The 18,144-nt window shown below is 31.3% G+C and overlaps 1 protein-coding gene across 6 annotated transcripts in view; it reads left to right on the top strand.

The window, feature by feature from the left end:
* Nucleotides 1–18,144, top strand: part of LOC127708370 (sorbin and SH3 domain-containing protein 1-like) — a 129,112-nt gene that overhangs the window by 92,690 nt on the left and 18,278 nt on the right. For 2 of the 6 annotated variants that reach the window (XM_052213220.1, XM_052213226.1), the window contains 6 exons: nucleotides 6,499–6,647; nucleotides 14,241–14,585; nucleotides 14,997–15,014; nucleotides 15,841–15,935; nucleotides 16,633–16,718; nucleotides 17,656–17,673. In XM_052213220.1, the coding sequence (XP_052069180.1) occupies nucleotides 6,499–6,647; nucleotides 14,241–14,585; nucleotides 14,997–15,014; nucleotides 15,841–15,935; nucleotides 16,633–16,718; nucleotides 17,656–17,673 (711 nt within the window). The remainder of the gene's footprint in view (nucleotides 1–6,498; nucleotides 6,648–14,240; nucleotides 14,586–14,996; nucleotides 15,015–15,840; nucleotides 15,936–16,632; nucleotides 16,719–17,655; nucleotides 17,674–18,144) is intronic. The other 4 variants (XM_052213224.1, XM_052213222.1, XM_052213225.1 and 1 more) reach the window with 4 other exon arrangements.

Here is an 18,144-nt window from a genome sequence, read left to right as displayed (position 1 = left end):
ATCTTTGTCTTCCATTCCTCTGTTGACTGGAACTTAGAATGATTGAGAGCGGTTGATGCATAAATGTTTCAAACCATCCCAAACTTCATCGAAAAGGTAAACTCTTAAAGGAGGGGGGATTGGTATCGATGAAATGTATGGAAAGTATACATAATGTATTTGCATGACATATCAAGGAGTACACAATGAAGAACAACTAATGAAAGGGTCTGCTTTTTGCACAAGTGGTCCTCTCCCTCCCCCCAAACACACATCCAGCTGTTACATCAAAATCTATCAATATTTCTTCTGTCATATGAAAAAAGCAAGAGCACAAATTCATAATAGGGTATGTTGAAGTTGGTCATTGTAATTTTAAATTATTTTTTTACCATAATAGATAAAACTCAGCTGGTAAATGTATAAATAAATAAGAGAAATATTTCTTGGTACATTGCCACATATTTTGTATAAGTTATAAGAATATTAACAAGATCATTATGATTTAAGTCACATGCATAGTTGACAAAAAGAGAGATAAGTGCCAAGAGTACTCAGTGTACCATCATGAATGAGTTAAAGGTAGTAAACCATGTTGTATGTAACACAATCTATTTTTGGTTTAGAATGTTGCTACTCTTGTTCTTTCACCCATAATAACCATCATATTGAAGGGTCTTCTTTGAGATAAGAGGAGGCTACAAGCAATAACCTCATTTATTGCAGTCAGCAGAAATTCTATGGTATTTACCTAAAAAAAAATTAATCGCCACAGTAGTTTTGTAAAGGGCGAAGATACTAGTTTAACCTTGCAATATAAATCTAAAGTTTTTAGCAAACATTTTTTAAAAACATCCCTGACGAAAAAAACTTCCTTTTGAACCCCTCCTTGGTTGATGGAATAAGCATAGACATACATGAAGGGGGTTCAAAAAGAAGTCTTGTCTTCTTGTTACATGTACTTATCAATTTTGATTAAATGCATTACATGTTTTTAGGTTAAATTATTTCCGTATTAATTCTGTTGGTAAAGGATTACATCAGTGTAATGTGCAGTACAATCTTCAAACATACAGAATCAAATACTTGGCATATTTTAAGACCAAAGAATCTGAGAACTGAAGTGAGAAAAAAAATGAATTCTTAAGATAAAATCAGGGAGATGACTTTTCACTGGATTGACTCTCATTCTTTAAGTACGCCCATCCAAAATGTAATTCTGTAAAAGTACTGATATAATGATATAATTATAAGATATAAACATATAGAATTACTTGAAGAAGTACTGGCATAGGCAAAAAATGATAACCAGATACTTTTATATGGACTATAATTTGACTTATAATCATACCAAATATATGCAGAGTTTATAGTTACAGATATCATCTTTTTACTTATATATAAAAAGATACTATTTATCTTAAAGACATAAAGGCTTATTATTACATACTGAATATGATACTTGAGAGTAAACCTTGATCTTATATTAACTAGTACTGAATCAACAGTCTAGACAAAAATCTTTCTGCTAGCAATACTATACATAAAGATAATTGGTTTGGCCTAATTTAAAATAATTTATCAAAATTATGTTTATTCATAAAAAGAGATTTTGAATTCATATGAAAATTTTGTCTTTTGATATCATTGTGTCCAGTGACCTATAGAGACTTAGGGTTGAAATATAATGGTGAACTAATAAAGAATATGTCAGAAGTCGTACCATCTTTTCTTTTTATCAAAAGATCAAGTTAAAACCTTTTATTCTGCTTTTAAATGGACTAATCTGATTAAATCGGATTATAGGAACAATCGACCACCTCTGGAACTAAGATCTTTACCAGGTCTACTGTATTCTTTGTAGTTTAAGCATACTGCTAGCCTTGTAAATATACATTCAAATGAAAAACAGTTGACTTCGTTTTATTGAATATCAGTTGATGATACCTGTAGTTTTTGTAACAAATGAATCTATAACTTTGAAATAGTGTAGTAATCTTCAAAACTGAAGTCCTGATCATGAGAATTGACTGAAAAATTTATCGCTTTGGTCACTTTCCTGTTCAATTTGATAATTGTATATTTCAATAAAATGTAAAAGATATGAGGTCAATATATGGTCTTCAACACATTAGACAAGTGTCTTAACAATATGTTTAGCTCTGAATCCCACTGAGTCTGGACAAGTTGTGAATAAATATAATAGATCTCTAGACAATTGAACAGACAAAAACGTCAAAACATCAAGATTCCAGCACAGGAATCCTGACTTTGGGGCAAGCACATTGACCTGTGGAGGTGTTAATTTAATCTTAATCAGTTGAATATTGGAAATGAAAAGCGCATAGAAGAATGACAGATAAAATCAGTTTAGAAAAAAACCTACTTTATTACACTGGTTTCAAAGAGAACAAAGATACTGTAACTAAGTCAATTGATATTAACCCCAAAAATACCAGACACAATAATTTAACAATAACTGTAAAATTGTGACCTTTTTCAATAAATCTATGAACCCAGTTTGAAAGATAAGTAAGAAAATTCTTAAACTTCTTTGCTGATTATACTTTTTTTTTGAATGCTTATATCTCATCAGTAGTCCTTGTAGCCAAAAATTGTTTATTGGCTCTGGTTGTCATATTGAGAGAATGGATAAAAATCATAATGCACATGCAGAGGAAATATTATCTGCAGGTCTTATTTTTATCTATGAAAGTTTTCCAGGTGTTTCTTTGAGTTTAAGTAATCTCGTTTCCTTCTATAATGTCAGAGAGAGATTTCAAAGAGATACAGTTACACCTGTGAATGAAGTGGTATTTGTTTTAATTGTGATCTGTTCATTATGAAATTGCCATGGCATATGGAATTGTAGCACTTATTTCAGACACATAGCTCTGGAGTGATCATGCTTGAAAACAGTGTCACGAAAATGGCTCCAGTAGGACAGAATTATAAGACAATTAGCATGTGTTAGAATAATAAACTGACTTTACAACCTGTCATGAGATGAGCCATAATCCTGCCTTTATTCCCATACAATCTCTCATCCTATTCCAATGTCCATATTTTACATGCTGTTGTCCTTAAGGGAGTGATAAAAGTGTGAAACATCCCCACATTAAGTCAATGTATAGTATTTCAAAGCTTTATCAACATGTTATCAATGATAATTAGCAATTCTAATGACCACAGATAAGTCATTATATACAGCTCTTTATAATGAATGAATTTGATAATGGGAATATTTTATGGAAAATGTCAATGCATGTTCAAATTTAAAGCACCATCTTTTATTATTAAGGATCTTAAATGGAGCTTATTGCCTCTGCTGCTTTAATCAGATAAGTATTTTCAAATTTTGGTGATAATAATGAATCCTGTGAACATGTATTAGATACACCAATGAAGGTGTTAGCTCAATTTGGTGTATTTAATTTACACCAAGTTAGAAAAATATTATGGTCAATGAAAATGATAGATTTCAATAAATTGGAAGGGGGTTTTCAGCATTTTGATCATGAAATACACGATAAATGCAGGATATCTAATTACATTTAATGACATCTTGTTGTAAGTATATAAGTAAGGGTGGGGAGAAGTTATGTTGAGTGGATTTATAGGAGGTACTTTCATTAACCAATTAAGTTTGTTTGTTTTGCTCTCCAAATTTTGTCAATAGAACAGAACTATAAACAACTGTCATAGAAGTGGAGGGTTTATTTAGCTATTAAACCAGGTTTAACCCACCATTTTCCTTGGAAAATGCCTGTTCATAGTCAGGAATATGACAGTTGTTTTCCATTTGTTCCATCGTTTGATATAGTCTAACATTTGATTTTGTCAGGACATTATTTTTGTCTCACCCATTGGGTGCATTTGTTATAAGTGTCTGGCAAAATAAAATGGAAGTACAATGACATTTCAACTAGGTACTCACCCAAAGTATATTCTATGTGGAATTTTTATGGAAAACTTAATTATTTAATTTCTCATTGTTAAAATTGAATCTTTTGAAGAAGTAAATTATATTTTCAGGTTAACTAGCTGATTTACTTATTTAAAGACTTTAAATAAAGTGTTAAAAGGACATAATTAAATTCAAACAGTGACAAGTATACACCATTGATATGTCAAGCTAATCAAGCTAAGATGATAACTCAATAGTAAAAGGCCATCTTAACTTTAGATAGCTATAAAACATGGTAAATAAACATATAAATACCTATATCACTAAAATGGAAAAGTAAATTTACCTCATACTTTTATCAGTGAAGGATAAAATTGATTTCTGTGCACCCACATAATAACTCAGCTGATAAGTTTAAAAGGGCGAGAGGTATTATCATAAAGATAAAGAGATGCAGTTTAAGTTGTGGGAAATAAAATAGTTTCAAAATTTCTATAACTAGAATGTAATATTTTGATATAGTGGCAAATCCAGGCTCAGAGGAAAGGGGGGCGTAATAGTGCAAAATGTAAAAAATTTGCTGAGGGTAGCAAGGCAAAAAATTTTCAGGTCAAAGGCATCACCCCCCTCTACACCCATCTCCTCCTCACTGAGTCTGCCACTGGAATACTCCCCTATTTTTGCAATAGAAGAAGGCTTTGTAAGAAATTGATGTAGTACATTGTACTAATATCTTGTTCATTTAGTCTTCATTGCTTTATCTGTTGGTTTATGCATTGAAAGGAAGATAGATGTGGTTCTGTAATTATGAATTTCCAATGTCAACAGACATGTATGACAGTCAGCAATTCAAAGTGTGAAGCAAGTGTTTGCTGTTGTTTTCACATGTTCTTTTTTAGCTCACCTGGCCCAAAGGGCCAAGTGAGCGTTTCTCATCACTTGGTGTCCGTCGTTCGTGGTCCTACGTCCGTCGTCCGTAAACTTTTACAAAAATCTTCTCCTCTGAAACTACTGGGCCAAATTTGACCAAACTTGGCCACAATCATCATTGGGGTTTCTAGTTTTAAAAATGTGTCCGGTGACCCGGCCAACCAACCAAGATGGCCGCCATGGCTAAAAATAGAACATAGGGGTAAAATGTAGATTTTGGCTTATATCTCTGAAACCAAAGCATTTAGAGCAAATCTGACATGGGTAAAATTGTTTATCAGGTCAAGATCTATCTGCCCTGAAATTTTCAGATGAATCTGACAACCCGTTGTTGGGTTGCTGCTCCTGAATTGGTAATTTTAAGGAAATTTTGCCGTTTTTGGTTATTATCTTGAATATTATTATAGATAGAGATAAACTGTAAACAGCAATAATGTTCATCAAAGTAAGATCTACAAATAAGTCAACTTGACCAAAATGGTCAGTTGACCCCTTAAGGAGTTATTGCCCTTTATAGTCAATTTTTAGCCATTTTTCGTAAATTTTTGTAATCTTATACAAAAATCTTCTCCTCCAAAACTACTAAGACAAATTTAACCAAACTTGTCCATAATCATCATTAGGGTATATAGTTTAAGAAATGTGTCTGATGACCCTGCCTGCGAACCAAGATGGCCAACATGGCTAAAAAATAGTACATAGGGTAAAATGCAGTTTTTGGCTCATATCTCTGAAACCAAAGCATTTAGAGCAAATCTGACATAGGGTTAAATTGTTCATTAGGTCAAGATCTATCTGCCCTGAATTTTTCAGACCAATCAGGCAACATGTTGTTGGGTTGCTGCCCCTGAATTGGTAATTTTAAGAAAATTTTGCAGCTTTTGGTTATTATCTTGAATATTATTATAGATAGAGATAAACTGTAAACAGCAATAATGTACAGCAAAGTAAGATCTACAAATAAGTCAACATGACCAAAATTGTCAATTGACCTCTTAAGGAGTTATTGCCCTTTATAATCAATTTTTTACAATTTTCATAAATTTTTGAAATTTTTGAAATTTTACAAAATATTTCCCACTGTAACTACTGGGCCAAGTTCATTATAGATAGAGATAATTGTAAACAGCAATAATTTTCAGTAAAGTAAGATCTACAAACACATCACCATCACCAAAACAAAATTTTGTCATGAATCCATCTGTGTCCTTTGTTTAATATGCACATAGACCAAGGTGAGCGACACAGGCTCTTTAGAGCCTCTAGTTCTAATCCCAAGTAGTTTATTCTACGTTATTATAAATCAGACTGTACTATTTGTACATATTTTCATAAAAAAAAGTTCAAACATGAAATACTTATGAAATAAGTACTTGAAGAAAGCAAGTATTAGAAACACCCATGAGGGCGTTTGCCAGATTGGGTCTATCTTATTTACACCAATATATTTTAATTAATGTAAAAAGGATAGATATTTATAATTTAGTATGGGGTCTTTCCCCAATTTGAACTTATTTCATGGTAGAACATGATGAATGCAGGATATTTAATGACATTTAATGACATCATACTGTAAGTTCAACTTCAATATAGATGGTTATTTTGGTTTATTAATAATCCTACAGATCTGTTTAAGAACTTTTGAATAAGAGTTAATAATGTTCTTTATTTTATACTTGCAGTACTGAAGGTGCCCACACAAGATTAGCATCCGGAGCTGGTGATAACTCAGATGAAGCCGCCAACCAAGCAGACTTATATAAACTTGTACAACAAGGTGGGGACATACCAATACGAGGACTACAAAAGCCTGGACCAGACAAATCAGGAAGTAGGTTCATTCAACATTTTCTTATGACAGTCCCCCTCCCCCTTTTTTATTTATATTTGGTAGAGAAGATTACAAATTTATTTTTTAAGAATGTTTGAAGTGTGTATCAGTATGTATAATATAAATTTCATGACATTAATCCCAAGTATAAACTTTAAATCTATACACAAATAGGTTGTTTAAATGAAAAATCATAAACACCTTTTATTTAGATTTAATGCATAGACACATTTTAAACTCAGATGAATTCACATTACAAACAAGGAGAATACATTTGACACTGCAGGGTGACAACTTTGTACTATTTTCCTGGTATTACAAACCAGTTAACCTTCCAAGCTATCAGTGCACCTTACTGATGTTTCATATTTCTGCTTTTTGTTTTTTGTTATTCTGTTATGTTCAGCCTTATTTTTAAGACAGAACTTGGCTCATTTTGAAAATATTTACAAGGTAAAAGTTTAAATACATGAAATATAAAGTATTGAGATTTTTTCTATTTGTCATTGTGATCAAGTTCTGTCTTTTGTTTCCAGTTTCAATCCCTAGCATGTATATATTATGTTGTGCAAGTTGGAACATTCCTATGAATATATTAGATATAATTACATGTTTATTCAACCATCAAATCTGTGATATCATGTATATCATTTTGTGATGTAAATATATAAAATGTATGTAGGTTTCAGATCAGAGATATATGAAAATTTGATCTGATGCATTGGTACAAGGGTAGATATTAAAAATGATTGACCCAATTGCATTGTTGTATTATTTGATGAGGAGTAACTGGTATCCTGTTTTAGACCAGCAACCAGCAGCATATGTTACCATAGTAGTATAGCTCTTTATTTACAACATTTGTACAGTATATGATATCTATATAAAGACTTCACCCAGGATAACAATTTGTTTGTTTAGACTAAGGTCAGATACAATAGGAGACTTCAGATAGTACCTGAGATAAATAAATCATATAGATTTAAGTAAGGAGATGGACAATGTCAATAGTATTGATATCTTTATAATTATATTTGACCTTGAGTAAACTGCTTAAGTGTAAGGGAACTAACTCTAGAGATAAATGTTATTAAAAATGAACTATTAAATCATTCAAAGAAATTATGACTTTGCTGTTTTTAGGCATTGATAACTTTTTTTTCACTGTATTTGAATGTTGTTGATTATACTGTTGCACAGGTTCAGAAGTGGTCAAATGTCACTGTAAAACTTATTGCACTTTTATAAAATTGAAAAGTAGATATGTCAGAAATAATAATGATCTATTGGCATTGTTTTTTAAATGCAAAATTGAAACATTGTTTATTTGATACATTTTGGCGGAAAAGAATCATGTCTGATAAATTGACATTTACTACGACTTTTATCAATATTTTGGTGGTTTTTGAGTAGGATGAGGGATTATTACATTGTAAATTTTATGTCGTAAACTCATAAATTGTCAAGGTGTGGTTCATTTTCCTTTTTTTGAGAAGGTGAAAGCTTATTTAGACTGTACAGTTTCCAGGTAATGTTTTTATTTAAATTTTGACAGAAAAATGTGCAGTTATATATGTTTTAACATTTAACTTCATTATTTTTAGACATTATACATTTTTCTTTAAAAATTTTTGATGAATTAGTTGAACAAAACCAGCTAACAGTACAATACCAGTATAAGAATTACAATTTTTGTTTTTAAATAATTGAAAATATCTGGGATGGCTTGAAATCCTTGACTCTGAGGACTCCTTGGAAAATAAATTGTAGGTTTAAAAAAAAAAAGATGCTGAATGTTGTTAGACTCTTGCTTAATTTATTTATTTTCAATGCAGAAAAGATGATCACAAATATTTAATAGAAATATTTTGGAAATAAAAATAAATATATGTTATCACCAAACCTATGCTTTGTTGTCCTATATTTTATGTTGCTTCCTGCTTGTGATGTTGTATCTCCTAGGGATCACTGGTGCACTGGTAGAGACACTCTAAATTGTACAAAAATAAACCATTTTTAACAAAATCCTCTTTTGTAACTTCTCCAGATAATGAAAAGCAAACATGATAATCAGACGAAATTGACATTTCAATCTTGAACTTCCATTGTTTAGTATTGTGACCTAACATGATTGTATAATATGTCAACAACAACTTTATCAAATAGTCAAATGTGCAGATGAGGCTCAATGCAGAATGTTTTAATAACACAACTAACCTATTAACTAACTGCTTTCTTTCCAGATTCTAACCAGGAGTGTGTTCTAGTGCATTAGTGATCATATATTAACATTTTAAATTTTAACCAAAACATTAACAGAACTTACATGTAGTTACAAGTACATTTGTACTTTAGGCAAATATAGCTGACATAGTTTTAGTTTTCTGCATCCAATATGCTTGCTAGGTCCACCGCCCATTTGGAGGTCACCGGAGGAAGAATATCTAAGCTCAAAACAGATCAGAACCCAAAACAAATTGATAAATGCTCAAGTGCTGGTTATAAAAGGGAAAAGTGTAATTTAATCCCTGTAAGGAGCCCCGCATCTGCTGGGGATGCTCAGAGCATGGTATCAGGATTCAGTGGATTTCAGCCAGAATTACATTCTACACCCAAGTCATCAATTGTAGATAGCCATAGGCCTATTCAACAGCCGTGTGGTAAGCCAGATTTGTTAAATTCAGCTCCTAATCAGTCACATACAAATTATCTACAAAATGATAAAACCAAATTAGGTTTGATAAATACAGGGCATTGTAATGTATCATCATTGATTGAAAATAGACACAAATGTGACAAGGATTTAATAGAAAGTCCTAAAAAACAAAATAATAATATGGATTATCACACAATGACTGAAAATGTTCGAAAATTTGCTGGAAGTCCTAGTGCATTCCCGGAGTCAAAAGTAACTCAAAATATGGAGAATAAAGAATGGGATAATTTATTAGATGATGAACATAAAGGCTATGACAGGCCACCGAGTAGGGCTAAGTTATCCAGATCAGCAAGAGGGTCAGTAAGTAGTGAGAAGTCGTCTAGGTTAGATTCTCATACTTATCAGTCTTATACAGCTGGGCTTCTTCATTCAACGAGTCGATCAGAAAAGTTCTTAAATCTACAGAAAAACTATGCAATGCTAGAAAGGATATCAGAAATTGAAGAAAAAGCTGAAAAGCCAATAAGACCAAATAGTATGGATCCTCAAACATTCCAAGATATGTTTGATATTGTGAATACGAGTCGACAGGAGGAATTGGACGAGTTGTATTTTGAACTTGAGGAAGCTAAGAGAAATCGAGAATTTTTCAGTAGTGTCAAATCTCAGGCATGGGACCCAAGCAGGGATTATTCATTGACAAGGAAAGAAAAATCTGTGGGGGATTTGAAAGCACTCTATGCTGGGCTTGAAAATAATTCTGAGGAAAAGCCAGTTTTGTCGAAAGCAAAATCATTAGAGAGTACTTACGTGACAGGTCAATCTAATGAATGTTTTAATTCTTCATTGCAAGAACAAGTATATATTCAAAGCCCTCAAAGATCACCAAGGGGGGCAAGAGCAATACACGGAACTAGTATTGAACCACTAGCAAACAAGTATGAAATTTATGTTGAGAAAAAACAAAAGGAATATAAGGACACTCCAAACAATGAAGAGTTACATGTTAGATCTGTCTCTGTACCAGTCAATGAACTAGAAAGTCCCAAACCACTGAAAAGAGCTCATTCATCAATAGGTAACAAAATGGTTACCACTGTGGATTCTAAAATTTATGTAAAAGAGCCCAAGCTTTCAGTTAAACCAGAAAAGACTCAAATAAGACACGGAGGAAAAGTTATCGCTACATATGTCAACGACAGTGTGCAAGGAGTGAATTTCAGGAATAAAACAAATTCTAATGGAGATAGTCAAGTAAATACTAATATTAGAGACAATTCAGGTGTAAATTCTCCCAGAACAAATTCACTATTACAACACAAATCTAGAAAATCTGACAAATATGAAAGAAGTAGGGACGATGAGACAAATGTTTTTCACAGACATTTTGGTGAGAAATGTGTACTTGATGAAAGAGACAAGTTGCCCCTTCAAAAGGATAATGCTATGAAATCTTGTAGTCATGATAAAATACATAATTTAGAAGAACCACAGCCAAATGCAAACTTATCTCAATCTCCTGTACAGTTTAGAGTCAGAAATTTAAGAGTTCTTGCCGAAAATAATGAATTTTCTGACAGTAAGTTTGCAAAGATGAGACCAATATCTGGCTCTGTGTCACCATCAGGATTTGAAAGTATGCCACTTTCATTCGGTACAAATGAAAAGGAAACTGTGCTTGATTCTGCAGATGATTATGTCCGATTAAAAAAATGGAGGACATCAGATCTGTGTGAAAATGATGGCACAAACTCTGAAAATAGCAGCACGGACACATTTATTGTAAAAAGTAGTGAGGATGAACTTGAGAAAGATGGAGAAAATCTTCCAGATGTTACAAAAGGGACGAAATCTAATTCTAAACACAATGAAGAACCAGTTTTTGAAAAAAGTAAGTCTGAACCAGATTTAAAACAGGGCATCAAAAAAGAGCCTGTAAGACCAAGATCAGCCAAATCACATGTTAAATTGAATGAGCCAGTCAATGGAAATAAATTACCATCTAATTTTGGAATGCCTAGAACTGTTTCTGGAAATTTGAGGGAGGTTTTCAAACAATATAAACATGAAGGAAAATTTTCACGCTTCCAAGTACCTGAACACAAGACTGATAGTTTAAAATCCCAAACTTTACCTAGAACATCAAGAGTTGGCAACAGGCGATATGATGCTTATATTCCCCCTAGTCACATAATGAAGGAAGTAGCACGAGAGAGTGATCAATATAAACGGACTGAGCCTATACATAAGGAGAGGACACCATCTTCTGCCAGTAAAATGACTGTTCAATACTTAGACCTCATTGGGAATGAGTGGTCACAGGAAAGAAATAAACAAAGCATTGTAAATTCTCCAAGGTCACACAGTCAAGGTCACAGACGTGATGGTGATTATGTCCAATTAAACGAGAATGATCACTTGTCAGATTTAAAAATAAAATCTGCGTCACTTGGTCGTCATCCAAAGAAACAGGATTATCCAGAATTTTACTACCATACATGGAGCCCACGATCTCCATCAGGACATAATAACCAGAAACCTAAATCTGCAGGGCATGAAACAAGATCCCACAGAAACCAGCCTCCTCCTAACCCAAGACATCATACTAACCCATCAAACTCAGGTTCTTATAACACTTATTAGCATGCTTTTGCCATGTTTTTTTCTTTTACTGTGTTTTTCTTTATTTTCTGTTCTGCAGTTTTCTTTGTTTTTGTTTAGCTTACTTGATGCTTGAGCTTTAACCACTTTTCTGTGTAGTTAATATGGATGATTTTATTTCTTCAATCACATTTGTTAATCTTTGCAGCTCTTCTTGTATTTCAACAGCGATAATGTGACTCAATCTCAAAATAAACTTTTTTAACATCATATTAGGCACTACATGTAAAATTATTTTTATTAAAAAGTATAATTTAAAGTGTTTGTTCATCTTATTTAAAAATAAAACCAATTAAGTTTCTGATTTCTTGCTTAACCAAAGTTATGAGTTAAATCTACCAGTGTTCAACAAATTCCATAAAAAACGGAATTTTTTTTTAAATTTTTGTTAGTTATAATAATGAGGTATGGAAAACATAGACTGAACAAAATTATACATATCATAGTTCATAGTTTTTATAATTCATTCCTAACATACTTGATGGATATTGATATCAACAGTTGTTTTGTATTAATATGATCTATGTCCCTGACTCCCTGTTATTATATATCAGTTTTAACATGGGAGCAACATTTTTTACATATACAATAAAAATAAATATTTTTTTAATCTTAAAAGTGTTATTTAAGCCCTGTAGGAATCTCTTTAGTCATGACAATGGTCCAAAAATAATATATTGTAGGTAAAACAATATAAACTGTAAATTATCATCAATTTAAATAAAATGAATACTGTAACATGAACATGAACTTGCACGACCATTAATATTTATTTGTACTAACTTCAAGTAAATTTACAAAAAAGTTTAAATGTTGTGAATACAAGTAATAAGTACTCTCTGAGGAATTTCTTTGGACCATAAAAATGTTCCAAGATTTTCTGTTTCAAAAACCAGTTGACTGATTTTGACCTGAAATTTCAGGTCCCAGATTCGTGTCTAGTGAAAAGTTCAACATAGATTCTGTTGAAGAATTATATTCTGTTTTATGAATGTTCCAGCTTGCACTACTGTGACTTTGTATTATCTTTCCTGTTATTCAGTATACCAGTACTTTTATCTGGTACAAATTCAGCCACATTTTAGTGTATGAGTTTGTATAGAGTGTGCAGCAGCAGGAAGGGTTAGCCCAAAAATAAAATAAATTGTCTATTATTTTTTCTTTATTTCTAGCTAGTTATTTAAGAATGTTCTCCTATTTGATTAGTATTTGAAACTTAAATTTTGACTATACAGAAAAGAACTAAGGTTTAATTCTGTGTTTGTGCTATATGGACAGTGTCATTACATAGTCCTTATCGCTATTTGGGGATCTGTGTCACTTGACCTGAGAATTTGTGTCACTTGAACTTTTAACGTCATACAACAATCACTTTTCCTTTGTGGCGTCAGAGACATTTTCTCTTGTTACGTCAAAATTTTACGGGAACTTCTGTGATGTCCAGTAATGGCGGACAAATAGCGATAAGGTGTATTGGGACAAAGATTTCTATTGAACAAACATGGATAGCCCTAAAATAAAATTTGAATCAGTTTCAGAATTTGAAGTGATCCGAGTTAAGAATAATGATGTTATATTGTGAATGTTTCCAACAAAAAATTACTTAGCAATTTGAATTAGTTATTAAAGAAATAGTGTTTTTTTAAATATAATGTTCAGCAAAAACAGTTTGCTTCAGACAATTTTACTGTAGATTTATCTAAATTCAGCCTCAGCAATTTTTGTTTCAAAAACCTCTTGATAAAATTAAGATAGACTAAACCATGTGTATTGTAAAATTGGTTAATACATGAATTGTCTATTCTTCAGATATAAGTTTCAAATATCGTCAACAAAAATGTTTTTATTGTTGATGTTGGAAAAAGGGCTGTCATAACAATAAGAATAAGTGTTTAAAATCAATTTAAAAAAATCTGATAACCATACTTTTTGATTTACCTGTAAATTTGTTGAATTTTTAGGCATGTTTCCTTGAATATAAATTTTAAGTTGAACTTTTCTGTAAGTGAAAACATCTTCATTCATCTGTCTAGGACATAAACAGTTTTTTACTTAATTTTGAAGAATCAGTCTAAAAAAAAGAATTAAAATATTTTTTTCAATTCATTGCTTTATGTAAATGAAATTCTGAAAGACAAACTGTCTGCACTTTGGTTGAAATGTCATAAATCATTACTCAAAAGTTCAACTAGGTTTTGATTTGGTTTTATTGATTTTGTTTGTTTTCAAATGTTTGTGCATGAGTTTTTTTCTCCTCTTTGCATGAACAATAGAAAAAGTACAACAGCAACAACAACAAAGTCCTTTGTCTCCACTTCCTCCTAAAGTACCGCCTCCTCCAAAGCTGTCACCACGGCAACCACCAATCATAAAGTCCAGTACGTCATACAATCAGCTTTACTCAAAGTTTGAATCAGGTCAGCAAGGGAATTCATATACCAATAGATTTGGGAATGATCCACCTGCCCCGCCTGTAAGGAGTGGGAACTTCCACGAACCACCAAATCCACCTGTTAGAAAGTTAAAGTCAGCACCAGTTTCAAAGCTGCGGATTCGAAGTAATTTGTCCGCAGCAGAGCAACTGGGAATAAAAAGTTCAAGTCCAAAGCTAAATGGAGGTATAATTTTTATATAGAATTGCTCTTGTGGCTTGGTATGGTGTGTTTTTGTCCTCACGCCAGATAGATATTACACAAATGCTACTATTAACACACTTGTCTTGATTAACCATTTTTTTATATATATAAAACGGAATACAGATCACTAATAACATCATGTACTGGGGGGGAGACATTAATCTGGGCTGTAGTTTAAACAGAATTTTCTTAATATTCTTTTACAATATACCTTGTGGTTCGGGACTTTCAAGATGAAAGTAAACTTGACCAAATTGATAGAAATTTTATTGACTTTGGTATTATACTAAGTAGATATTTTATGGTTAGTTCTAATCATTTGAGAGAAAAAAGATGAAAATTAACCAACTTTTAACATTTTCCAAAACCTAAGATTTGTAAAAATTTTAATAGTTGATTTTGACGAGGATGGTAAGTATTTGCTTGTAACTTCACGTAAGCATGGATAGTGCTTATGACATTCATATTAATAATTAATATCATCACACATACATGTACTGCCTAAGACATATAGGAAAGAAAGTAAAATGTCGGTTAAAAGCATGCTTCTTATGCAAATTAATAGCCTTGCCAATATGTTAATTGTATCAAACCATTGTCCTCTCCCTTATCGTTGCAAGATACATGTACAAGAAAAAACAAAAAAAAGTAATATGAATTTAGAATATGCTACACTGTTAAGTGCTTCATAAGTCTGTTAGTTTATGTTTAGTTTTTCATCTTTCCACGATCTGCTTGCACTAATTTCTTCATTTTATACTGTATAAACGTTTCATTTTCTGTCCGCAAAATCTTAAAACTTAAACCATTGTTGTGATGCCACATGTTCTGTTTATTATTCCGCATTCAATATTTACATTTATGCATATTTTATCTATATTTATACAGGGATTATGGTACATAAATATATATATATTCTAAATAAAATGTAATTTGATAAAATGAAGAGCATGCATTATTATTGATAGCTTATCAAAATAATGTAAATTAATTGCATTTTGTATTGTTCATTTAAAAGTATCAATTTTCTTTTATAAGACATAAAATTTAATTGTAACTGAATATGTTTTTTAAAAACTTTGAATTAAAAAAGGCTGATTACTTATACTTTATTGGGTCAGAACTTTAAATATTGTTATCAAAGAGATAATAGTGCCAGTCTTATATTTGAGTATCCAGAATATTCTCGATGGTTTAACTGATAAGAGGTGTGTTTACATGATGTTTTGTATTTCAGCATTCAAGTTCCAGACATCAGATGTACGGAGAAGTCCAACAGAGAGAGTACAGCGCCGAAGAGAAGATGAAGAAGAATACAGAAGGAAAAGATTGGTAATATGATATCTGAGTTCTATGATAAATACATTTTTAAATCAGTTTAAAGAACAAGTAATTTCATAATGTCATAGTAAGACCTTGGTTTAAAAGACTTTCAAAATAAATTTCGATCATAATCAGTAAAGCTGGCGATGCTGTTCATGTTATTTGAAATGAGTTAAAATATGTTTGAATCAACATACAAAAAATAGGAATCAGAATTCGACAGAAAACATACATTATATCATTTAGCTTTGATACATGCAACAAACTTCAGAATTAAATGCAGACATTTTACAATATAAATATTCACAGAGTGAATCGACAGTAATGCATGGTTGTTTGAAGCCATTCCTGTACATTTGATGATAGAATGTTAATATAAGATAAATGTAAATCCTTCTGCAAATTAAATAAAAACATTGCGTGAAATTCCAAATTTGTAATATTTAAAAAGTAATGTTTTAGAATTATAACTGTATTTAGTCAAATTAAATTAATTAAATTAAACACAAATGAACCAATGCCTGGTAAATCGTCTGTCAGTAGATTCCATAAAGTGGATACCTCGGGTATGCAGGGTCGTTAAGATAAAAACATAAAATGTAGAAGGTCAGGTTACCTGACCTTCTGTATTTAGTAAAGGTGAGAATTTTGATCTGACCATATAAAACTTATATTTGAAGTTTACACCTGTAGTTGTCTTTTCTAGGAACAAATATATGAAGAAGAAAGAAGAAGAAAAATTGAGCTAGAAAAGGCTGATATTGAAGCACGCAAACATTCAGACTTTTTTACGTATGTATAATTGATAAACATATCTTTCATAGTCTTAGAACTTTTGGCTTTTATAGACTGCATTGGAGGTTTGGGACGCCTAAATCTTCCCTGGCTGTCTCCTACTTTAGACTTGAATAAATAATAGCTCAAATGTTTACACACAGAACAAAATAGTTTTTAACTATTGAATAAAATAGATAACAGTGATTTTTTATGTATATTTATTTATTTTTCAATATTAAGAGAAGATAAAAGATGATACAGAATTTTATGACTGCAATTTTTCTTGTGAAGACTTTTTATGAAAGGCATAGTATTTTTAAAAGAACTGCATGTAACTATACTCTACTTGTTGTAAAACCAAACTTTATCAATATCCTAGGAATGTTTTTTATATACATAAGGATATATTCAATGTCGTCATCCATAGTGTATTCTTAGGAACTGACATTAAAATGTGTTACCAAATGTAATGTGGAATCATTATCATTTTAGATATATATATTACTATTTGGTTACATACCAACTTTGAATTAAAGCAAATTGTTGTTAGTTTATTTATCAGAGGGGGACAAGATTAATAAAAATGGATTTACGTTGCAATGAAAATAGCAATTTCTAAACAACAAAAATCAAAGATTCCACAAAGTTAAGTCAATTTGTGATATCTAAAACCTAGATTGAAGCATTTTTGATTTACAGAAGTTGTTAAATAGTGTTATGAGGTCAAAATTCATCATTATTTACAGTTGATAAAATTTCCATTCCTACAAGAATCACTTTTATTTGCGTTTATACAATTTACCTAACATCAGAACAAAATATGTGTTGTTTCCATCTTTTTTTAATATATTTATATATTATACACAATAATAATTTTACACTTTTAACAAATAAGTGCATGTTAAAATAATCATTGCAAACATGCTACATGACATATTTTTTTCCTCCCCAGTCAAGAAATATATATGGAGTAAGTATCAAGGACTGACAACTCTTACTAACATCAAGGGAAATAACTCTTTAGACTTTGTAGTGCAGTGTTTGATTATGTGTTTTGGTTAAATGTCTGCTTTATACTATATATTTTGTAAGCAAAATAAAAATGCTTGCTAATTATGAGCAATGGAAATTAGTTGCTAAAACACAGTATTATTCAAGAAATACCTAAAACACATAACATATTTAAATGCTGTGAAAGGATTTATATTTCAGATTTTTTTTTTATTCACTTTTTATTTCCCATGTTAATAATTTCCTTCTCATGTTGATTTCATTAACACTCATTTTATTTACATTATTTTATTTATTTACACAGTTTTCTAATTATTTTCACTCTTGCTATTATATTTGAATGCACTCAAATTTAGAAGTTTCGTTTTTAACTTTCCATCACTGTAAAAAAGGCTTTGGAAATTAACTAAAAGGCTGTATCATGCACAGT

This window comes from Mytilus californianus, unplaced genomic scaffold (assembly GCF_021869535.1).
Source record: "Mytilus californianus isolate M0D057914Y unplaced genomic scaffold, xbMytCali1.0.p SCAF_7, whole genome shotgun sequence".
Classification (NCBI taxonomy): domain Eukaryota; kingdom Metazoa; phylum Mollusca; class Bivalvia; order Mytilida; family Mytilidae; genus Mytilus; species Mytilus californianus.
The sequence above is the reverse complement of the archived record's forward strand: the minus strand, read 5'-3'. Positions and strand labels throughout refer to the sequence as shown.